The following is a 24,931-nucleotide window of genomic DNA, read 5'->3' as shown; positions in this document are numbered from 1 at the left end:
CAATATTGTGGAGCAACATATAATTTTTCTTTATCAATGACAGTAGATATGAAATGTACGTCAATTTGACAATTACAATTGACAATATGAATTATTTAAGAAAGTTGCAATATTTCTCCTCTATTCGCGCACGATCGTTTAACGTATCCCTTCCAAGTACTTGCACACCGCGAATTGCGCTGTAAACAACGAATATACTGCAAAGCGCTTAACAATCAACGGAAAGAAAACAAAATGGATGGTGGTCGGAAAAATTATTATCGAAGACTCAATACCAAAATTAGATAACACAATCCTGGAAAGGGTGGAACGCTTTAGATATCTGGGTAGCTGGATTAAAAGTGATGAGGAAATTTCCACCAGAATAGAATTTGCACGAAAAGGCTTATTAGCTGGCGTTCTGTATTGTGCAGTAGAAGTCTGTCATTGACCACACATCTAAGAGTATTGAAGTGCTAGGTCTGGTCCATTTGGTTCTGTGAATGTGAAACCTGGACAACAAAAATAAAATATCTAACAAATTAGAAGCGTTCGACTTGTGTTGTTACCGTCGCATGCTCAGAATCCCGAGGACAGCACACCTATATAATGAACGTGTGCGAGAGACCATGCGCAAAGAGCCAGCATTGATCAACATCATAAAAATGAGAAAGGTTCAATACTTCGGTCATATAATGAGAGGACCTAAATATCGCTTACTCCTGTTAATCATTCCGGGCAAAATAGAAGGAAAACACTGGGTCGGAAGAAAACAACTATCCTGGCTGCGTAACAATGGACAGGTCGAACAGTCGTGGAATTGTTTCATATAGCTGCCGACCGAGAAACATTTCATCAGCTTAATACGACGATAGCCAACGCTTGAAAACAAGCACGGCACTCAAAGACCAAGAAGAACGTTTTTTGATTATTATAAATTTATTATTGTAAATTCATCTGGTCTGAGTTGTTTTGGCATTTTGTTTTTCATGAAATACAATAAATAATTCCATATTCCCAGTAATTTATGTTTGTTTAGGTTACATAAACATTTGATAATCATAAAAATTACACATGTCAACTCTGGAAATAATAGTAACAATAAATAATTATACGTTGAACAGCCGTAGCGCAGCGGCATGATAAGTGGCCTCATAAGCCAGATCGCCCGGGTTCGAGCCACGACACAGACAATCCATTTTTCATTTCTAATAATGATACGAGCTGTTCACCGTGCCTCGGAGAGTACGTTAAGCCGTCGGTCCCCCTGGGCTAGTGTTTATTAAAACAGGGTTAAAAGGATCTCCCCGGCAAAAATACCATACGATGTTATTATTATTTATAGTAGCAATTACTTCATAAATGAAAGGTGAATTGGGGTACTGTTGTTTTAATGGTATTTAATGTAAATTATTTTTTTTTGAGTGCCAAATGTTATCTATAAATTTTATTTTATTGATATAATTTATTAATGTTTTAGGCTATTAAAGAAATTCAAGAGGTGCATAGAGAAATAGGTACAAAAGAGTTAAGTTTGGGCATTCAGACTGATGAGTTTCAAGAAGAATTGAATTTTGGACTAGTTCATTTTGTTTATGAATGGGCTACTAATAAAGTAAGTTCGATGTTATCTGACAAACAATCATTAATAATTCAATATATGTTTTGTGATGTGGAAAAATCTTTTATGAAATTTTTCTCAATACATGCCACATTGCTACAATTATATCTTTACCAGCTCTGTAGATTTTATTCTCTTTAGTTTTTTCTTGGTTGATATTACTGTTTTTGATTGGCACCGATTAGTAATACATTACTATAAGATTCTGGTATGTTTTTACATAGTTTTTATATAATATTATGTTGCAAATAAATCGAACCGTGAATTAAATACTCGTTACAATTTGTGTCTGTGAGGGATTTATCGATTAAATAATTTATCAACTTAAAATAAATTATGACCGAAACTTTAGTAGTAACTGCATTTTATATACAGGGTGATTGATTAGTGGGGTAAATCTTCGTAGATCCGTTATATAGTCGGTTCGCTAAACTCAGACGCAACTGGCTAGATATTTTAGTCGATATTTTTTTGTTTTTTGCCAATTTTGCAAAAATTGGCAAAATTACTAAATATTTAGTGATTATTAACTATTTAAAAATTATTTTTTGCCAATTTTCCTAAAATTGGCAAAATTACCGACTAAAATATCTAGAAAGTTGCGTCTGAGTTTAGCGAACAGACTATAGTAATAGATAGCGATAAAAGTTAATAACAACAATTGTAGCCAACTTTGAGCTTATGTAATTAAATAGCCAACTTATAAATAGTAATTAATAGCCAACTTATGTAATTAAATAGTTAAAATATTTTATTAAAAGTAGCTTTTAATTTTTTCAAAAATGTTTCATTTTATGTTCATGTTTTTTTTTGTAAAATTTTTTACTGATAAATTATTGTTCGTCCTTTATTTGTTACATTGTTACATTTACATACAAAAGTAGTTTTTAATAGTTTTCACAAAATGTTGTATTTTGTGTTTGTGTTTTTTTTTTGTAAAATTTTTAACTAATAAATTATTTTGCTTTCTTTATTTGTTAAACTTACATACAAAAGTAGTTTTTAATTGTTTCAAAAATGTTGTATGTTGTGGTTGTTCTTTTTTGTAAAATTTATTACTAATAAATGATATTTCTTTCTTTATTTGCTACATTGTTACTCATTAATCGTAAATTGTCAGTTTTAGACAATTCAGTAATGGCTTACTTAAAATTTGTAAAGATTTAGACCCGTAATTATTAATTTGCTCTGAAAAATGAAAATATCCCGAAATCTAGTAAATTTAGACATAGGTAAATTTTATATAAAAATTAAAGTACGGTAATGGTATTTTTCGATAGTGATATAAAATACAGTGTTCTATTTAAAATTACTGAGAAAATAATGTACTTGCGCTTTGACTCACCCTGTACTCAATACAAAGAACATTAGCAATATCGATCATTTACAAAAATTTTGACAATAAATAAAAAAATATGGCATCAATTAACCATTGCTTTTGTGTTTATTTTTATTTATACAGTGAGTTGAACTTGTTACGTTTTTCATATAAAATTGGTTATAACTTTGTAAATACCATGTATAACATAACAAACCTTTATATTTTTGTAATGGAGAAGTTAAGAAGATTTCGAATATAAAATAAAATACAAGGTGTTCCATTTAAAAAAACATAAGCAACAAAAACAATATTTGTTCAATTTATTATTGCTTTGTATTTTGATAACGATTTCCGAAGTGGAAACCGAAACGTCAAATAAACTTAATTTTAAAGTAAAATTGTGGCTTATTTCCACCAAAAATAGTAAATTATTGTATTATCATTTAAAACTTATGACATGACCGCCTCTAAGTACGACGTTTACGTGTAATATTTCGCAGATAATAATTTCGCCTAACCCTTCTGGGCTTTTCTTAATTTGATTATGGTGTCAAGGGCACGTAATAATGCCACAAAGGCATTTATCATCATCAATGGCGCTACAACTCTTCGTGAGTCTTTGCTGCGTTTACTATTGCCTTCCATGTTTGACGGTCCTGTACCACTAATTCCCATTGTCTCACTCCCATTTTCTCTAGATCCTCTTTGACTCCATCTTTCCACCTTTTTCTAGGCCGTCCAACAGACCTTCTTCCATCTTCCCTTTCTCAGACCACATTCTTTATTAGGCGATCGTGGTTACTGCGTATCACATTCCTTGCCCATCTGAGTCTATTGGCCTTTATATATCTGACTAGATTTTCCTTTTCGAATAGAGACTAACTTGAGGGCCATATATCATTCGAAAGATTTTACATCCCACACCAGCAATTTATTTACTTATCTTTTTGTTAGAGTCCATGTTTCACTTCCATACGCTGCTGGTCGTATTATGGTCTTATACAGTGAGCACGTAAAGATTGGAATACATTCATTTTTCGAGACTGGACGATTTTGGAAAAAAATCCCGAAACAGGTCAATTTTTATTTTTAAATTACGACTTTTTGGCATATATATCATACTAGTGACGTCACCCATCTGGGCGTGATGACGTCATCGATGATTTTTTTAAACGGAAATAGGGGTCGTGTGATAGCTCATTTCAAAGGTAATTCAACCCTTTATTCAGTAATATAAACATTAAAATAATTATTATTTATACAGGGTGTCCAAAAAATCTTTTTTGAATTAAATTTATTGACATACAAAGAATGCATATAATTTATTAAAAAAAAACACTAAATTTAAATTTAGCTAGTTCTTTAAAGGAGATCACTCACTGGAGTGATACTCTACATGTCAATATCACATTTGTCAAAGCAAACGCTTATTGCCCTTCCGGCAGATTGCAGAATCCATTAGGGGTTATGTAAAAAAAATGTATTTAATTCAAAATACATTTTACTGCTCTCAGAAAACAGAAAAAAAATGTTTATTTGTAAAATAATCATTGCTTTTCGCTTAAATTAAATGTTCAAACTATCAAGAGGAAGGTGGGTGGCTGCTTTAATATTGAACTTAAGCACATAACAGTACTTATTTGTCAAATAAACATTATTTCCTGTTTTCTGATAGCAGTAAAATGTATTTTGAGTTAAATAAATTACACACATTCTTCTTTTTGTGTCAATAAATTTAATTCAAGAAAATTTTTTTGGACACACTGTAAAAATAATTATGTTAATATTTATAATACCGAATAGAGAATTGAATTACCTTTCAAATGAGCTATCACACGACCCCTATTATTTAAAAAATCATAGATGACGTTATCACGCTCAGATGGGTGACGTCACTAGTATGATATATATGCCAAAAAGTTACAATTTAAAAATAGAAATTGACCTGTTTCGGGATTTTTTCCAAAATAGTCCATTCTAGAGAAAATGAATTTATTCCAACCTTTACGTGCTCACTGTAAATCTGGATTTTTGCATCTCGTGAAAGAAATTTTGACTTCATTGGATGTTGCATTGCAAAGAAAGATCCGTTTACTGCGATTATTCGCGTTTCAACTTCTCTTCATTTTGTTGTCATTTGTGATTGTTGCTCCTAAATATTTATCGAAGTTATGAGCGTTTATAGTAATATTTTGCCTTATTCGCCGTCGTTCTTGTTTTGAAACGACCATGTATTTTGTTTTGTCTTCATTTATTTTTAGACCGATGTTTAATGCACCTTTTTCAAAGCTCGAGAAAATATCAACTTCTAATGTTGATTGTGCCACTGCGTCGACGTCATCAGCAAAGGCGAGTAGGATTTTTGCTGCCCGAGCAGTTGTGTCTGGTTTGATTTTTGGATGAATTTTTCGCATGACATATTATTCTAAGGTCAGGTTAAACAACAATGGGGACAACGGATCTCCCTGTCTCAGTCCAGAATTTACGCAGAAAGCATTTGATACTTTTCCCCCGATTCTAACTTGTGCAAAGGAGTCACTTACACACATTTGTGTTACCGCAGTTAGTTTCTGGTGTATGGCGAGCTCGAAGGGTACAAAGGCATTTAGGATTCTAAAAATTTGATGACAAAAAAATATGCATGCAGTGCTTTCAAAAATAGCTTTCAGATTAAGTTTTTTCATGAATAGAGCTGTCAATTACGCCCAATTTGTCGTATCAGTAATTTTTTGGGCTGAAAGCCCTTTAGGCGACTAGTTATTTTGCTAGCTTGAGACGTGGTGCTAATAACGTAGGCGTAAGTTTAAGACTGTCGCAACACGCTGTAATACACAAGATATCAATTTCAATTAATGGTATCAGTGTTATCAGGCTATCTTGTGCTTTAATATCATCTTTCGTGCTTTTAGCCATTTGCAGAAATTATGAAAATGACAGATATTCAGGAAGGTATTATCGTGCGATGTATTCAACAACTAAATGAAACTATTATGGACGTCAGAGATGCTGCGAGAATTGTAGGTGATCCTGAACTCAAAAACAAAATGGAAGAGGCGTCTACATCCATAAAGAGAGATATTGTATTTACTGCCAGTTTGTATACATTAACGGAACCTCTTTAAATACGGCAACAACATACAAAACTAATAACAGATTCTTCTATAGTTTTAAGCATCTATTATAAGAATGTATATAAACATTTTTTGGAGATTTGTAACTAATAAACTATCTTTATATACTCTGTTTTATTCAGGTTACTAAAAATCTTGAAATATATTGAGGGTACACAGTATAAATTTTTTTGTCCTTGAAGTGAAGGATATACAGTAATTAGATTTTTTTGTTAGTAAGTTCAATTTGACACGGATTTCAATTTTTAGTAATTATAAACATGTGTGCTAGTATATTTTTATTAGGTTCTGAAGATACGCGAAGAACAAACAATATAAACTAAAAATATTTTCAAACGTTCATAGGAAATTGATACACTTGACCGTGTTTTGTCGCTTGAAGACCTATAATAGGATACCTAGTAGATCTCGCTTGGGAAATTCGCATTATGTTTGTCTCCAAACCTCTGAAGACAACAGCACGAAGCACAGAAGCCAAGTTTTGCTTTTGTAATACAAAAGAAACGTTAATTGAATATGAATTAATGTCAATTTATCAAACTGACAAGTATTTTTGATGTTAACTCAAAAATTGTTTTTATATTTTCGTGTCCTTCCGCGGTTTTTTTTTTTGAAAATTATCTTTTATACAAATGTAACGGGATTTAAATCAGTATTCAGAAACTTTTAAAAATTCTTTCTTCAAAAAGAATTAAAATATTGAGAGATTTATATTTAATACGATATTGTTTTGGTTACATAATAATAATATCTTGGTAAGGCAAGGTAACATCTTGGTCAAACACATTTTAGGTGACACAGTGAATTCTACCAATTCAGCATAAAGCATATTATGATAATGTATTTACAAACCGATATTGAATATACAGGGTGGGCTAAAGAAAACAGTCCACATCGATATTTGGCAGTAGTTATTCGATTTTGAGGAAATACCGAAACAGGTCGATTTTTATAATCAATTTTGTGGCATTTTTAGATCGGAATAGGGGTCGTGTGGTAGTTCATTTGAAAGGGTGTTCAATTCTCTATTCAGTAATATAAACATTAATATCATTATTTATACAGGGTGACCAAAAAAGTAATTTTTGAATTAAATTAATTGACGCAAAAAGAAGAATGTATGTAATTTATTTAACTTAAAATACATTGGACTGCTATCAGAAAATAGAAAAAATGTTTATTTTACAAATAAACATTATTTATTTCTTTATTTGCCAAACAAACATTTTCTTCCATTTTCTGACAGCAATAGAAAGTATTTTGAGTTCAATAAATTACATACATTCTTCTTTTTGCGTTAATTTAATTCAAAAATTATTATTAATTTTTATAATATATTAATATTATTTTATATTAATGTTTATATTACTGAATAGAGAATTGAACACCCTTTCAAATGAGCTACCACACTACCCATATTCCCATTAAAAAATAATCGATTACGTCATCACGCCCAGATGGATGTCACTAGTATGAAATATATATTAAAAAATTGTAGTTTAAAAATAAAAATGAGCTGTTTCGGCATCTCCTTAAAATCTAATAACTACTGCCAAATATTGAGGTGGATTGTTTTCTTTGGCGCACCCCGTTTATAAACAAAAACACGCATGTATAAAATGCATGTACAAATAACACTTACCGTTACTTTCCTTGTATACCGTAGACCCTAGATATAGCAGACTACCCTGCTATAAACCCAAAGCCGCGTTAGTAGTATAAAACGGTAGACTATTATTATTATTATAAAGTAGATATGAGTATTTAGGTGTATATCTGATAATCAACTACATACCAAGGGTAATCCACCCTTATTTTACTATACAAACCTGATCCTGATTAATAATAAGCACAACCAAAAATGTGTTATCTAATTTGGTGCAGTCGGTATGTTTGTATTGAAATTTTGTAACGTTGAAAACGTCACATTTGTTATTGTTTTTTTTTTTCTTTGGAGTTGTATGACTACGGGCCCTTTGTTATTGTTATTAAAGTAATTATTTCATTACAATTTCTGTTGATATTCATTTGTTCACTTTGTGTTTTTTACTATTTTTTTTCTAATAAAATATTTGGCGTCCAAATGTATTATTATCAACTAAAATAGTCTGTTTAATCTTTCACTTGTGCAGGTGCAGTTACTTAATAGTTTACACCTTCATTTTTACATTATAATACAATATTGTAAAATCACAGTATTGACGCTGTATGCTGTATCGTACGGATTTGCTAAATGTCAAAGTACTTGTCAAAAATTTCGGGCGTATTGAAAAATAAAATATTAATTGTATCAGTGTTTATCATTATTTAAAATAAAATAGATATTTGTAACACATATGTGTTTCTTTATTTTTGTTATTAAGAAAATAGTCCGTTTTATTAAATAGTAATGTAACTTTGACGTAAACGTGCGATTAAACGAGATAAAAACATAGATATTGTACTAAATAGATTAGGCAAGATATGGGCCGCTCTGTGCATCGAGGTGTAACGCGAATATCAAGGAAGGCATTGGTCAATACTCACTTTGAGTGGTCTAGACATCTTTGTCTGTCATATCGCTTGGTTAAAAGAGAGATAAACCACCGATCGACTGACCGCGCTTTACGCTTTTTTGCTCAGTATGCCTTGTCTATCGTTAATATGTCTATCGGTAAAAATTGGCTACGCTTGTTAAACTTATATGATAGAATCTTTAATAATTTAACTAATTCTTTTAATAATCATTAGGCACATTCATTTGATATTTGCCAATTCGCTATTTTTATTTAATGTTTTCTTAAACTTGCAAAAAATAGCCATAAAATCTTTAAAAACGTATGCAGACGCTAACACAAAGTTTTCTCCGTACTGAGCTGGTAATACGTCTGGTGGCTGAGCTATAGCGCCCTAAGTCCGGGATTACTTGGATGTATAATAAAATACCTTCATTCTCACTATAATTATATTTGAACTTCACAGTGTTCATTTAAACATAACAGTCTATTTGTAAACAATAGCAATGTCACGACTAGCGTATTACTTCTTCATCGCGTGACTAATCGATTGATCTGCCCAGACAGCACAAGTACGTTTTATGGACATCCAATGGACGTACATCTGTGTACATTGGAACGTCCAATGGACATCCGATGGACGTCCAACGAATGTCCAGAGTTCACAAAATTGGACGTCCATAGAACGTCCGCTACAAACGTACATTGTACGTTGTATTGGAGCTTTCAGTGTACACCTTATGTACATTCAATGTACGTCTTATGGACATTTGTAGGGCACTTTTCAGAAAGCAATCTAGTATCCATAATTTTGTGAATACATAGCAAAAAGCCTTTATAGTAAATAGTTCCTTATAATACTAAACTTATACTTAAAAAATATTACACAAAAGACCTTTTTTATTTCTCTTTAGTATAACTTCATTATAATATATACTTTATTATAGGAACTAGGAACTTCATTAATGCACGACTGCACTTGCACGATAAACAGAAAACACAAATATATCACAGGATGTATTTTCATAAAGACGAGATTCAGATAATGACGCCTTAGGAAGCATGCACATTAAAAGAGGTTTAATCTCTGTTCTGTTTCTGTTCCAAACTATTTTTAGAGTCAGTACCGTTGTTGTATATTACAAGCAGGTTTGCCATTCTGTGAATTATCATAAATAAACCCTCCTTCAGTATTTCACAACAATTAACAGCGATAATCCCCTAAAAGTACCTGCCTAATACTACCTTTCACGACCGATAGCGCGAAGAGCGACAACGTTGTCAAGAAGATTCTCATTTAGTTTGTATTGGGACTTAATACAATAGTCGCGTTTTGTGTAAAATATCCATGGACCACAAATGGATGTCCAATGTACGTTGAAATCAAACGTCCAATGGACGTCCCGTAATGTACGTACATAGTACGTCCAGTTTTGGTCCATGGACGTTTGGACTTTAAATGTACGTTATATGGACGTACATCGGACGTTGTGTGCTATATGGGTGAATGGGTCGTCGATTCTCCTTGTTGGTTTATATATACAATATTAAATCACAACATAGATAGTTCAATATCGGTCAATGCCGATCATATGTACAGCTGGTTCCTAAAAAAAACTGATACGACTCTTAGTAATATTTGATTATTTTGAGGACTGTATTTGATTGGTCTGACATTATATTATATTGATTATGACAGACACATAATAAAATAAACAAACAAACAACTGATTACATATGTTAATTCATATATTAAAATAATATAAATATCAACATCATATAAAAGGATTCTCTTCTAATCTCTCAGTAAGCGTACAATCTTAATGAGAGGTACATATTTTTGGTATTCCAGAACCTTGCTTTCTTTCGAGAGTTTCTTGTTCTCTCCATCTTTTATTAATCTTAAAAATAGTTGTTCTGCTTACGTTAAAAAGGTTCGCTACGGCAGATAGTGACCAACCATCTTCTAATTTCGTTACAATTCTTGCTTTCAGTCCTTTGCTAGCATGTGGAGCCATTTTTAGAGGTTGAACAAAATAAGTTATGTGACAAATTTTAAGATTTGGCAGTGACAGTGACAGTATGTAAATAATAAGTATTTGTCATTCAAAATACACTGCTCAATTTTCTACAAATACGCTTTAAGAATCGTATCAGTTTTTATTGGAACCAGCTGTACATTAATATAAACTATATTATATTTTACAAGAATAAAAAACCGCTAAACGCCGTAAAAATGAGTGGCGCATAAAATATTCCAGCTACAAAAGATCTGATATGAATGTTATGTGGCGCGAAAATGGATTTTCATTTGATGCAAAACAAAATTTTAGTTTTATTTTAAAATATTTTTCCATAATATTTGCTAAATTTGAAGTAAACGCGCCACAAAAGAGTAACTTTGGTACAGTTTGAATTTTGAAACTCTTTTGTGGCGCGTTTACTTCAAATTTAGCAAATATTATGGAAAAATATTTTAAAATAAAACTAAAATTTTGTTTTGCATCAAATGAAAATCCATTTTCGCGCCACGTAACATTCATATCAGATCTTTTGTAGCTGGAATATTTTATGCGCCACTCATTTTTACGGCGTTTAGCGGTTTTTTATTCTTGTATCAGGAGTTTTTCAAAGTTATTTATAAATTAAATGTATGAAGTTGAATGCAATGTTCCTCTATTACACGTCAAGCTTTATAAATTGTCACCTTTGTTGCATTATCTCCCAAATGATCTAGTGTCAATCGAATGTACACTAGATTTTTTTGTATTCGAAATAGACTGAAAAAAAATATATTGAGATGGCCGGTAAATGAAGTCGGATTGCCCGTTGCTAGATCAAATTTAGCGTCGTAACCACTACAACTACATAAACCATTTGGGGAATAATCGTTAATTGGATTATACTTTTGTATCTTAATAATTTCTAAACGGCTTAACCGATTTTGATCAGTAAACATGAGTTTGAAACGTATTAACCAGTAGTATCTGATGGATCTAAGGTCAAGTATGATAACTGAAGCTATTACAAGAATTATTGAGCTTTCGAAACCGTTTTTCCCACAGGAAATAGATTTTATCATATTTATGAAGCCTATAACCTAAAAATTCGAATTTTCCCGGATATGAGGTATACATCGTTAGATTTGTCTTGAGTCCTTCTACAAACCTTAAGTTATTGGAGCAATTCGTACGTTGAAATGTTGAGTAATTGTCGAAAAAAAAATTTTTTCAAAGTTTAGTTTTTCAGTTTTTTGGCTATACTGAGCCGTGTATCTGATCCTGACGGCTTAGACACCATTTGAAAGCTTAAGTCAACGCTATTGATTTGATGTATTTGCGGTTCTCCTGCCTCTTCGTGATCCGAATATATATACCCCCAAAAATATGCCGTTTTGTACTTACCAAGTCCTATAGCTGGCTTATGGGTCGTCAAAAGTAACAAACTACACCGGTTCTAAATCGGCCCTGACCCCCTCTTTAAACACAGAGAAAAATATCCACATATCCACAAACATTTTCCCTTTTTTAAATAAAAATTGAGTCACATTTCTAAGCTCTATAACTTTTGAATGGTATAACCGATTTTCAAAATTAGACATGCATTGGAAAGGTAATGATCAGTTCTATTAGAAGCCGTAAAGGTTGGACAAATTTTTAAACTTTTTGGGAGTTTTGGTGACGAGAACGAAAAAGAGGCCCTAAATGGGAAGGGCCGTAAAATCTACACCCTTGGACCAAAATCGATGGTTGATATAAATGGGTGAGTCTTTTCTGAACTTTAAGATGGGAGTTGGCCCAATTTTCAATTCAGTCAGATTTAGAAAATCGAAAATTTTGTGTATATATAGTGTCGCGTGTAGGGTGGTGTGGGTGTGCGCCACTGGCGAGAACTGCCGTTCTCTGGTAATGTTCAAAATTAGACATGCGTTGGAAAGGTAATGATCAGTACTGTTAGAAGCCGCAAAAGTCGGACTTAAATTTTCGAAGTTTTTGGGAGTTTTGGGGACTAGAACGAAAAACAGACCCTAAATAGGAAGGGCCGTAAAATCGACACCCTTGGACCAAAATGGATGGTTGATATATGAATGGGTGAGTCTTTTTTTGAACTTGAAGATTTCGTATATATAATAGTGTCGCGTGTAGGGGGGTGTATTTCTGCGCCACTGGCGAGAACTGCCGTTATCTGGTAATCTTTCCGATATAAAACTAACAGCTTCGATAACTAATAAATCGAAAACTATTAATTTTATCAAAAAAATTTATAATGAACATTTTTTGCTTATAATTAATATTTTTACCAGCATTTGTGGTCAAAATATAAAAAAAAATTCCACTCTCGTGATGAGGTGGCAACCACCCCATGGTAAAAGCGTCTTTCGGCATCATATAGATTTTGATCCTTGGACTATCCACTACTTATTGTCAAATTTTTAAGCAAATCGATCCATTCTGTAAAAACTGCGAAGTGAAAAATTTCAGTTCCTGGACTCATTCTACTTTTGGAGCTCTATAACTTCTGAACGGCTTACCTGATGTTGATCACTAAACATGAATTGGAAACGTATTGACAAGTAGTATCTGATGCATCCACGATCGACTATGATAACTGAACGTATTACAGGAATTATTGACCTTGAAAAACCGTTTTTTCCCATAAGAAATAGATTTGATCATACTTATGAAGCCTATAACTTAAAAATTCGAATTTTCCCAGATATAAGGTATACACCGTTAGACGCGTCCTGAGTTCTTCTACAAACGCTCAGTTATTGGCGAAATTCGTAGGTTGAAATTTTGAGTAATTGTCGAAAAACCAAAATTTTCAAAGTTTAATTTTTCAGTTTTTTGGCTATGGTGAGCACTGCGTATGTCTCAGCTTGATCGCTTGAACGCCATTTGAAAGCTTAACTCAACCCTATTGATTTGGTGTATTTGCGGTTTTCCTGTCTTTCCTTGAACCTAAGATATATACGCCCAAAAAATATGCTATTTTGTATTTACCTAGTCCTCTAGATAACTTACGGGTAGTCAGAAGTCAAAAATTAGACCGGTTCTGAATCGGCCCTCACACCCTCTTGAAACACAGAAAAAAAATTCAGATCGGTTTAACTTTTCCACACACATACATACATACATACATACATACATACATATCCACAAACATTTTCCATTTTTTAAATAAAAATTGAGTCATATTTCTGAGCTCGATAACTTTTGAATGGTATAACCGATTTTCAAAATTAAACATGCGTTGGAAAGGTAATGATCTATGCTATCAGAAGCCGCAAAGGTCGGGCTAAATTTTTGAAATTTTTGGGAGTTTTGGGGACGAGAACGAAAAACAGGCTTTAAATGGGAAGGGCCGTAAAATCCACACCCTTGGACCAAAATGGAGAAGTAACATATGGATGGACGAGTCTTTTCCTAAACTTTAATATAGGATTTGGCCCAATTTTCAATTCCGTCAGGTTTAGAAAATCGAAAATTTCGTGTATATATAGTGTCGCTTGTAGGGGTGTTGTGCGCCACTGGTGAGAACTGCCGTTCTCTGTGGATTTCGTAGAAGTTTTGTTCAATGCTAAGGGTTAACGTACCACGTTACACTCCATCAAGACAATTTATACCATCTACGTCACACAAACGATCCAACAGTGCATACAACAATGCCATAATCATTTTAAATCTTTTATTTTAATAAGTATTGTTACACTTCTTTTAAATACTTTATTTAACTCAAACAGGATTACAGTAACTTTTACACAATGACAACTTTTAACTTCAAATACTGAAATACAACTGAACTATAGAATGTCAAACACATAATGTTTATATAGTTTTCTGACGTTCTAGATGTCACCAGACATTTCTGGGTTATTCCATGACATCCAGAATATTCTCGTACGTGACTACTTCTTCTTTCACGTCGAGGGACTTTTTCTATGTAGGAACAATCTACGGAGAAGACATTAAGTAAGAGAAAATAAGAAGACATTAAGTAATTTGTATATGGTCAATACAAGATCTACTAAATTCGAGAAAGAAATGGAAACATCCGGACCACCAGAATGGTTTTTAAAAATGGAAGAGTTAAAAGAGAAACGTAGGCAAGAAGAGAAAGAAAATGAAGAGAAACGTAGGCAAGAAGAGGAGGAGAGGCGTAGACAAGTAGAGGTAGAAATAATAAATAGTTTGTCACAAATTCAAGAAAGTTTTACATTAGAGGTAAGTCAAATTAATAGTAGAATAGACACATTAGAAGAAAAACAAAGCTATTTAGATAATAAACTAGAACAGCAACAAAATGATTTAAAGCAACAACAAGATAATTTAAAATCTAGTTTAGAAAGACAAATAGTTATGTTAGAACGAAAAATTAATACCCAAGATTCTTTATCTCGTATTGTTTCAGTAACGAATGTCGAATCTGAAACAGCCCCTTCATCTTCACATCCCCTAAATCTTCTTGAATCAGGCACAATCAGAAATAGCAAAATTTTGAAACCACCCACCTTCGATGGCCAAACAGCATGGGAAACGTATCGTTTCCAATTTGAAGCTGCAGCTAAAGCAAATGGCTGGACTGAAAGAGAAATGGCAGCTTCCTTGGTGGTGTCGCTTCGAGGTCAGGCAGCAACCGTCCTTCAATTTCTTCCTCAGGATTCACCTAGTTATGACTCACTTGTTCAAGCTTTAGAAACAAGATATGGCCAACAACATCTGAAGCAGGTTTTTCAAAGTCAGCTTAAAGTTCGGTATCAAAAACATAACGAGAGCCTACAAGAATTTGAAGCTGATATTAAAAGATTACTACATTTGGCATACCCTCAGGCACCTAAAGATTTTCTTGAACAAATCGGTATACAGGCATTCATAGACGGACTACATGATATCGAAATGCAACAGGCTCTCCGATTACAACACCACAAAACGCTAAATGGAGCACTAGTTTCAGCCCAGGAGTTTGAAGCGGCTAAAAGTATTTCAAGATCTCGCCCAAGATTAAAAGAAATCAGATTTCGAGAAGATGAACAAGTCCCTACCACAGATAATCAACAACCTATTTTGTCCCAGATGTTGAACATACTCCAAAATCTTCAACAAAATCAACAAAAAGCTCAAAATCAAAACAGAAGATGTTTTAACTGCGGAAGAATTGGACATTTGCAGGTCAATTGTAGAAGTGGATCCCAAGCGAGAAAAGAAGAATACAATAATGATGTCAGAAGGTCGCCTAGATCGACATCCAGAAGCCCATCATATAGTCCTACTAGAAATATTAGTAGAGATAGGTATGTAAGAAGTCGATCTCCTACAACTGACCACAGATATTCAAACAATAGCCAGGGAAACGAATAAAAGTCGACACTAAGGGGCGGGCGTCGGCTGAATCTAATAAAAGCCCCCAAATTCGCAGTTATACTTTAAACAAAAATGAACAGAACTTATTACTTAAGGGCTACGTTGACAATCAAAAATGCACTTTTCTTATTGATACCGGTGCAACAAGATCTTTTGTTCGCAAAGAACTTCTGAACAGAAAACTACAGCCATGTAAAACAAACTTAGTTCTTGAAACAGCTTCAGGTCAAACTATTCCAATTCATGGAGAAGTAACGGCGACCATAAAGATTGGCAACACCTTGATAAAACACATATTTCTTGTAGCCGATATTAAAGATGAATGCATTCTTGGAATGGACATTATGCAAAACAAATTTATCATAGATCTTCAAAATAAAATTTTGTTTATTGAAAATGAAGAAATAGTCCTAAATTTTGAAGAGTCTACACCTCAAGTAAGAGTTATAGTTAGTGAAGATACAGAAATTCCTCAAAATTCTGAAAGTATAGTCCTGGCGAGACTGAGTCAAAAACCTGAAGGTTTACATTTCGGCGTTGTTGAAAGCGAGGAACTTGTTAATGACGGAATCTTGATAGCCAGATGCCTCGTGAATGTAGATGAGATAATTCCAGTAAGGGTTGCTAATTTGTCCAAAAAGCCTTTTAAGTTGAAGAAAGAACAACAAATAGCACTCTGTACGCCAATAGAAAAAATAATCAAGTGCGAAAAGTATTTGAAAAAGAATACAGCTTTAAGTTACCAAGTTGACGCTAACCTGGCGAAAGAACTGATCAAAAATGTTGATCACTTAACAACTGAAGAAGTAGAAAAAGCTAATGAATTTATTAATGAAAACTACGACATTTTTGAATCCGAGAAATCTACAGGGCGTACTAGTCTAGTTCAACATAGAATCGATACTGGAGATGCAAGACCAATTCGTCAAGCCCCACGCAGATTACCGTTTGCTAGACAAAAAGAAGTTGAAAACATAATACAAGACATGATAAATTCCGATATCATCGAAGAAGCTTCGGGCCCCTGGTGTTCACCAGTAGTCTTAGTAACTAAGAAAGACGGATCTACTCGTTTTTGTGTAGACTACAGAAGATTAAACCATGTCACACAAAAGGACAGTTATCCATTGCCACGAATAGATGATACACTAAACACTTTATCAGGTGCTAAATGGTTTTCGACTCTAGATTTAAAAAGCGGCTACTGGCAAGTAGAAGTACATCCTGATGATCGAGATAAAACAGCTTTTTCAACTGGCCGTGGTCTCTACAGGTTTCAGGTTCTACCATTTGGTCTTTGTAATGCTCCAGCTACGTTTGAACGCCTGATGGAAATGGTTTTAAGAGGACTTACTTGGAAAACATGTCTAGTATATCTTGATGATATAATGATTATGTCCAAAACATTTGATGAACATCTGAAAAACTTAAGCGAGGTATTTGAAAGACTGCGAAATGCCAACTTAAAGCTTAATTATAAGAAATGTTCACTATTTCAAAGAGAAGCGTACTATCTAGGACATATCGTTTCAGCAGATGGAATTAAAACTGATCCAGAGAAGATTTCAGTTATTAAAGATTGGCTTAAACCAGGAAATAAAAAAGAAATTAGAAGTTTTCTTGGACTCTGTTCATATTACCGAAAATTCATAAAAGATTTTGGCCGCATCGCTAAGCCTCTTTATCGACTAACCGAAAACAACATTGAATTTGACTGGACACCGGATTGTCAAAATGCCTTCGTAGATTTAAAAAAACTACTTACAACAGCACCTATCCTAGCCTATCCACGAGAAGATGGAAAATTTCTGTTGGATTGTGACGCATCTCAGCATGGTATTGGCGCTGTATTATCACAAGAACAGGAAGGTGAAGAAAAAGTTATTGCATATTTTAGTAAAACCATAGGAAAGGCAGAAAAGAATTATTGCGTTACCAGAAAAGAGCTCCTAGCTATTATAAAAGCCCTAGAACACTTTCATACCTTCCTTTATAACAGAAATTTTACAATCAGAACAGACCATAGCGCTTTGCAGTGGCTAATGAATTTTAAAAAGCCAGAAGGACAAGTGGCTCGATGGATAGAGAGACTCCAACAGTATAACTTCGACATAGTACATCGAAAAGGGCGTCTCCATAACAATGCCGATATTCTTTCTAGGCGACCCTGTTTAGAACGACAATGCCAGTACTGTAAAAGACTTGAAGAAAAAGAGAGCGTAACTGAAGAAGTAAGTCTCTGCATGACCACGGTTGAACAGGAAGAAGATAATGATCAGACTTCCCTGGAAAACATTAAGAAGAGTCAAAAGAAAGATAATGACTTAAGAGTCATACGAGAATGGCTTAGAAATGGAGTAAGACCTCTTTGGCAGGAAACCTCTAAATATAGTCGAATTATAAAGGCGTACTGGGCTCAATGGGAATCTTTGCATCTTTCGAATGGTCTATTATATCGGAAGTGGGAAAGTCCCGATGGAGTACGTATAGTTCAACAAGTGGTACTGCCAAAATCACACATTAAAAGTGTGTTGCAAGAACTTCATAGCAGCCTGTCTGGAGGACATTTTGGGGTAAAAAGAACACTGGCCAGGGTTCGAGACAGATTTTATTGGATCAATTGTCGCCGAGATGTAGAAGAATGGTGTAAGAAATGCGACTTATGTAACGGTAGAAAAGGCCCTAGAACAAGAAGTCGTGGTAAAATGGCACAATATCTTTCCGGAGAGCCTTTTGAACGACTTGCAGTTGATATTCTCGGTCCACTTCCAACGACAGAGAGAGGTAACAAGTACTTAATGGTTGCAATGGATTATTTTTCAAAATGGCCTGAAATTGCACCTCTTCCTAATCAAGAAGCGACGACTGTAGCAGAAGCATTCATAACACATGTCGTATCAAGACATGGAGTTCCTTTAGAGTTGCATTCTGATCAGGGGCGAAATTTTGAATCCGAATTATGGCAAGAATTAATGAAAATCTTGGGTATTAAGAAAACTCGAACTACGCCTCTCCACCCACAATCAGACGGAATGATCGAAAGACATAATAGAACTATTTGTCAATACCTCTCAATGTTTGTTGCTGATAATCAAAAAGATTGGGATACCCTAATACCTCTATTCCTGTTAGCCTACAGAAGTTCTGAACATGAAGCAACCGGTTATTCTCCATCAATGATGATCACCGGAAGAGAAATGAAGCTTCCTCAAGATCTTATTTTCGGAAAATTGCCTACCTGTGAAGAAGAACCTTCATCCCTGACGTACCTAGAAAGCTTAAGAGAAAAACTGGAAAAAGTCCACGAATTTGCTCGTAAAAGTTTGAAGCTTCAAAGTGATAAAGCCAAGTCCAGGTTCGATGTGCAAGCTACAGGGACAACTTTCGAAAGAGGTGATCCAGTATGGCTATACAATCCCACCGCTGTCACCAATGTTACACTTCTTTTAAATACTTTATTTAACTCAAACAGGATTACAGTAACTTTTACACAATGACAACTTTTAACTTCAAATACTGAAATACAACTGAACTATAGAATGTCAAACACATAATGTTTATATAGTTTTCTGACGTTCTAGATGTCACCAGACATTTCTGGGTTATTCCATGACATCCAGAATATTAGGACCGCCTAAAAGGAGGACTTCGCAGATCGTGCCGTGACGTCACCACTCACATGTGATTTGTGCTGTTGATGTTTGATTGTTTTGGTATGGTATAACATAACATACCCTAAGAAATTATTTTTTGGCAGTCTTGATTCGTATTTTAATAATTATTGTGGATTTCTTTCTTAAAAAATACAGGAAAATGGGAGTGTTTTGCCGTGAGTGTAATAAGGAGTTTCAGACTCAATCGGCACAATAGAAACGTGCATACAAACTATATAGAATATGAAACTCCTAAAAGATATTGCTGCAAGGAATTTAACTTGTTTTTCAATTTTAATAAAGACTTACGTGCTCATTTATTGGACCATGTTACAGAATTAGTGAATCTTCAGTTTAAAGACTTAGTTTTAGCTAAACTCAGTAAATTGTATTTGTTATTGTTATTAAATAACAAGATTACAATTTACTATTTTTCTGACTATGTAAGCTTTGTCTAGAAAATTGTAAAATTTTCAGTAACAATAAAGCATATTTCAATTCTATTCTATAATAAATTATTTTCTTTCACGTTTTTGTTTTATTCTACATAATTTCTCGTTAATGTAACTCTGCAAAATTCAAATGTCGCTTTTCAATCTATTCAATCAGAAATAGCGACCCTAACTGAAAATAAGGTCACTTTCGACTTTATGTTTGTCCCATCGCATTCGGGTATACAAGGAAATAAAAGAAACAGATCAACTAGCTGTTAACTGGAAAGTGCAAGCAAGGGACAGAACAGAATGGCGTAGAACGCTTGAGAAGGTTGAGGCTCTTTAAGGGCTGTAGCACCAAGATGATGATGATGAAGATCAACTAGCCTGCTTGACATCCTTCTGCCAGGACTCCATTCATATTAACGAGGTTTCTACTTATGATTTGAAGTCAGAAATAAAATATAATGGGTTAAGTGCGTGGCAAAATAAGTGGAGTACAAACTCAAAGAAATTAAACAATTAGTGAAACCGTGGCTTCGGCCAACAGCGGATAGACCCAACCAAGTGAAAATAACACATTTGCGGCTGGGACACAGTAACTTCACCCATAAGCACCTCTTTACGGGAACTGTGCCACCAATATGCGAAAATTGCCAAACAAAGCTCTCTGTGAAGCATATATTAATTCAGTGCAAAATATATGAAGCTACAATAAAAAGCACAATATCCCAAAGTATATAAAGGAAGCCTTAGGAGTAAACATGAATGTAAGTTATCTAAAAGACACTAGATTATATTGTCAGCTATTGTAACTTTACCTGTATTATGTTTTTATGTCGCTAATATCCCTTGTGGTTGCAGCGTAAAATAAATAAAAAAGAATATTTGTTTCTATAGAGTAATACTAAGATTACTTAAAATATCTTCAATTTGTGTAAACTGTTTATCTTGGTCTTTCTAAAAATTCTTAAGCATAAATTATATGTTATTTTGTTTTTATTAAATGTAATTTTTTGAGCAGAGTTATCAAATATTAAATTAGATGTTGGATCATAATTTGAGAATACAAACCTATAGTGTGTAGCTAGAATGTCAGATTATAGATGCTCATGATTCTCAAAAATGTACCTTGTAAAAAAAGGATACAGTCAGAAAAATGAAAGAATACCCATGAACGATCACATCTATCACTTATTTTGTATTTGCTGTCTTTTTCTATAAATAACAAACGTTTGTTATAGAAAGACAGCAAATACAAAATAAGTGATTGATGTGATCGTTCATGGGTATTCTTTCATTTTTCCTACTGTACAAAGTTATAAAACAATAAACATCTAAAACATGTACTGCATGTATAATAAAATTCTCAAAATTTTCAATAAATATATAGGATATGGGAAGACTGATTGACAATTTCGTGATGCTTCCTGGATATGTTTTAAATACTTTAAAACAGGGGTTCTCAATCTGTGGTACATGTACCACTGGTGGTACATTTCATTAGGTGCGGTGGTACACAAAACGCGAAACCACAGCCAAAATTGGGCATATTTGTAGTTAATTAAATTACCTACCTCTATAGATACTTCAGTTAGGTGGTACCAAAAATAATTATAAGCATTTTGGTGGTACATGGCTCAAAAACATTGAAAACCACTGCTTTAAAACAATACTTTTATACATATTTTTTGTGCCAAATATAAATAATTCTGTATTATTGCTGTTTAAATTCAAATCGTAGTAATTTGCAAATGGTAGTAATGGTAACAAATATCTGTTACTTGGACAGTCTGATTATCTACTGACGCTATTTTTAATGAGTTCACTAAACCATCCAAACTAACCATAAATACATCCTTTTTGTATATGGAAGAAGAGGTTTTGTATTTTAGATAATGTAAGTGGAACACACTTGAACTGATTCAATTGTTATATCGCACAGAAATAATCCATATCATACACACAGAGAGAGAGAGGGAGAGATCAAAATGAAGATAATTTTGGAGATGTTTTCTAACCTTATAGAATATTTTTGTGTTATGGGACATGGGGAAATAGACAAATGATTAATATACACCTATGATTTTTTTATTATTTATTTATTTGTCATTTGCAGTTTAATTTTTAAATTGAATAAATCCACTTCTTATCTGTGTCTCCCTTCTACCCTTTTATCTGGCATACTTCTGTTGTGCCCTTTCCTCATCTTTTTCTATGTGAAGTTGTTGAGCTATGTTAAATAATGGCTTTGTTCTTTCTTGCATTATCTACTTTATTTTATTATTGCTTCTTATTATATCCTTCTGGAAATTGCTTTTTTTTTTCTTAAAGAATGCGGGATTCCATCTACATGATTGCAATATCTGTAATTAATTTTTTTATTTATACATAGGTATATAGGTATAGGTATAATTCTCATATACATAGGTATATGAGAAAGGTAGGTAATAACAAATATTAAAATTAGATTTTATTCCCGTTATTGGATACTTCAATTTTGCCATATAAATTATACAGAGTGTAACGAAAATACAGGTCATAAATTAAATCGCATATTCTGGGACCAAAAATAGTTTGAATGTAACTAACTTAGCTTAGTACAAATATGCACATAAAAACAGTTACGGCCCTTTGAAGTTACAAAACGAAAATCGATTTTTTCGAATATATCAAAAACTATTAGAGATTTTTTATTGAAAATGGACATGTGACATTCTTATGGCAGGAAAATCTTAAAATCTCAAATTATAGTGAAATTTGTGCACCCCATAAAAAATTTATGGGGGTTTTGTTCCCTTAAACTCCCCCAAACTTTTGTGTATGTTCCAATTAAATTATTGTGGTACCATATTAGTTAAATTCAATATTTTTAAAGCTTTCTTTTTTCGATAAAGCAGTTTTTATCGAGTTGCGGCTTCTTTTTTAATACATTTACATAAAAATTTTATGGGGGTTTGGTTCCTTTAAACCCCCCAAATGTTTGTGTATGTTCCAATTAAACTATTATTGCGGTACCATTAGTTGAACACAGTGTTTTTAAAACTTGTTTGCCTCGTTTGTATTTTTTCAATAAGGCACCTTTTATCGAGATATGGCTTCGTTTTTAATATGGTTCAAAATATACCTAAAAATGTAAATCATAAATAAATTTTCATATTATTACCAAGTCTCCATAATCGTACTTAACCATATACAAATATGTCAAAATTATTTGTTTTCTGAACGTCTGCACTCAACTTACTGTGTACCGGTAGCTTTATAGCCTATTAGAGTGTTTTATGTTTTTGCGATTTCCCAAATTACTAGGTTTTTCACTTTTGATGTCAAATATCTCTGGATCCTTAGATGAGAGAAGGTCCAAATTTTTACAGTAGTTGTAGATGGACAATATCAAGTGCCGCGTAAAGTTTTATTGCAAAATGTACAAAAACAAGTAAAATAAAAAATAAAATCTAAACTTTTTTGGGTTTTTTTGTAGGAGTATTTTAAAAAATTTTAAAATAAAAGTTTCTTTCACTCCAACTTTACAAAAATGTACGCCGCACTAAAATGTAGTTTCAAAATAAAAAAAGAATTACTTAGGTCTCTAAGTGCTTTGGTTACAGATATATGTGACATAATGTTAACATTGTCGTTAAATGGGACTTTGGGTGCCCTTAAGATACTACTGCCATAAGAATACCACATATCCATTTTCAATAAAAAATCTCTAATAGTTTTCGATATATTGGAAAAAATTGATTTTCACTTTATAACTTCAAATGGCTGTAACTTTTTTTATGTGCACATTTATAGTAAGATAAGTTAGGTTCATAGTAAATTTATGACCTGTATTTTTGTTACACCCTGTACAATATTAAAAAATTATTGTCTTTTGATATAACCAATTGGTTTAGTCCTAGCCTACTCTTCAATATAGGTACCAATAATTGGATTGGAATATATTTATATAATATAGTAGGAAAAATGAAAGATTACCCATGAGCGATCAATCATAAACACATCTTTTCTATGTTCCAGAAAATAATGAACTAGTACCAATACTGTAAGGACTGCTTATAAGTATTACATGTACTTGCTTTGGCCATTTTTTTGTGACAGGGTGACAGAAAAATACAGCGTGTTTTATATGTTCGTTCATGGGTAATCTTTCATTTTTACTACTGCAGTATTGTAAGGCTTTCAAAGTTTTCCCAACATTAACAAATTTTTACATAATTGAATAATAGTCCACTTTTTCTGTTTCATTAGCTATCATCCTATCATGTGTTTATTTAACTTTTCTTTGTCTTGTTATTGATTGGTCTTGTTTACTTACATATCAAAAGTTTTCAACTATGTAGGTAATATAATAGATATATTTATTTAAAACTGATTAACCTCTTGTTCAAACTCTTCAGTAAACTTTTTCATTTTGTTTTTACTTCTTCACCAATCCATATTTTTGAATGTTTTCTTTTTAAAACAATATTGTTTTCTGATTATTGTGTGTCTACTTCATGATTTTATATAATTATTTTTATTAATTCTGATTTACATACATTTCCTTCTTCCACAATGAAAATAAAATCATCTTGATTATTATTATGTGAATCGATATTGTATAATTTATTAGAAGTTGTAATAAAAATAAACACAAAAATCAGTTTAATTAAATCACCAACATTGCGTTCGGACGACCATAGCGGCTGGCTGTCAGCAGAAATCGGCTGAGTGGTTGTATCCAGCCGTGATAGGGAAAGCTTAAGTCCACTTTACATCAACAATAAATTGGACAAGAAATTGACCAAGTTATTCAAGGCCAAATTTGACGTGTAAAAGCACACTTTGACATCTAAGTTTGTTCGTTATAAACTTCACGTGAAGAAATTGACGAAAAAGAAAATTGTTCTATTTTTTCATTTATTTGGCGTGAATTCAGTGTCACCAACCT

General features: G+C 33.0%; 2 protein-coding genes and 1 long non-coding RNA gene across 3 annotated transcripts in view; 2 read left to right on the top strand and 1 right to left on the bottom strand.

Annotated features, from left to right (window-relative positions):
* Positions 1–6,157, top strand: part of LOC114339120 (helicase SKI2W) — a 127,876-nt gene extending 121,719 nt beyond the window's left edge. Inside the window, exons 15-16 of the mRNA XM_028289750.2 lie at positions 1,460–1,594; positions 5,831–6,157. Of these exons, the coding sequence (XP_028145551.2) occupies positions 1,460–1,594; positions 5,831–6,043 (348 nt within the window). The 3' untranslated portion in view covers positions 6,044–6,157. The remainder of the gene's footprint in view (positions 1–1,459; positions 1,595–5,830) is intronic.
* Positions 6,158–14,646: 8,489 nt separating this feature from the next.
* LOC126883203 (uncharacterized) lies at positions 14,647–15,908 on the top strand. Its single transcript, XM_050648458.1, has 2 exons — positions 14,647–14,771; positions 14,959–15,908. The coding sequence occupies exon 2, from the start codon at positions 15,141–15,143 to the stop codon at positions 15,903–15,905; it is 765 nt and encodes a 254-aa protein (XP_050504415.1). The 5' UTR covers positions 14,647–14,771; positions 14,959–15,140; the 3' UTR covers positions 15,906–15,908.
* A 6,170-nt stretch (positions 15,909–22,078) lies between these two features.
* Positions 22,079–24,656, bottom strand: LOC126883202 (uncharacterized). The gene is made up of 2 exons (XR_007697558.1): positions 24,317–24,656; positions 22,079–22,361 (listed from the first exon to the last, which is right to left on the bottom strand). It is a non-coding gene; the product is annotated as an uncharacterized LOC126883202 (long non-coding RNA).
* Between the last annotated feature and the right edge of the window lie 275 nt (positions 24,657–24,931).

This window comes from Diabrotica virgifera, chromosome 4 (genome assembly GCF_917563875.1).
Source record: "Diabrotica virgifera virgifera chromosome 4, PGI_DIABVI_V3a".
In the NCBI taxonomy this organism is placed as follows: domain Eukaryota; kingdom Metazoa; phylum Arthropoda; class Insecta; order Coleoptera; family Chrysomelidae; genus Diabrotica; species Diabrotica virgifera.
This window is presented reverse-complemented; position numbering and strand designations above follow the sequence as displayed.

Bases quoted from the DNA above. Each gene is read 5' to 3' on its own strand.
- LOC126883203 (XM_050648458.1), top strand. From the start codon at position 15,141: ATGGCAGCTTCCTTGGTGGTGTCGCTTCGAGGTCAGGCAGCAACCGTC.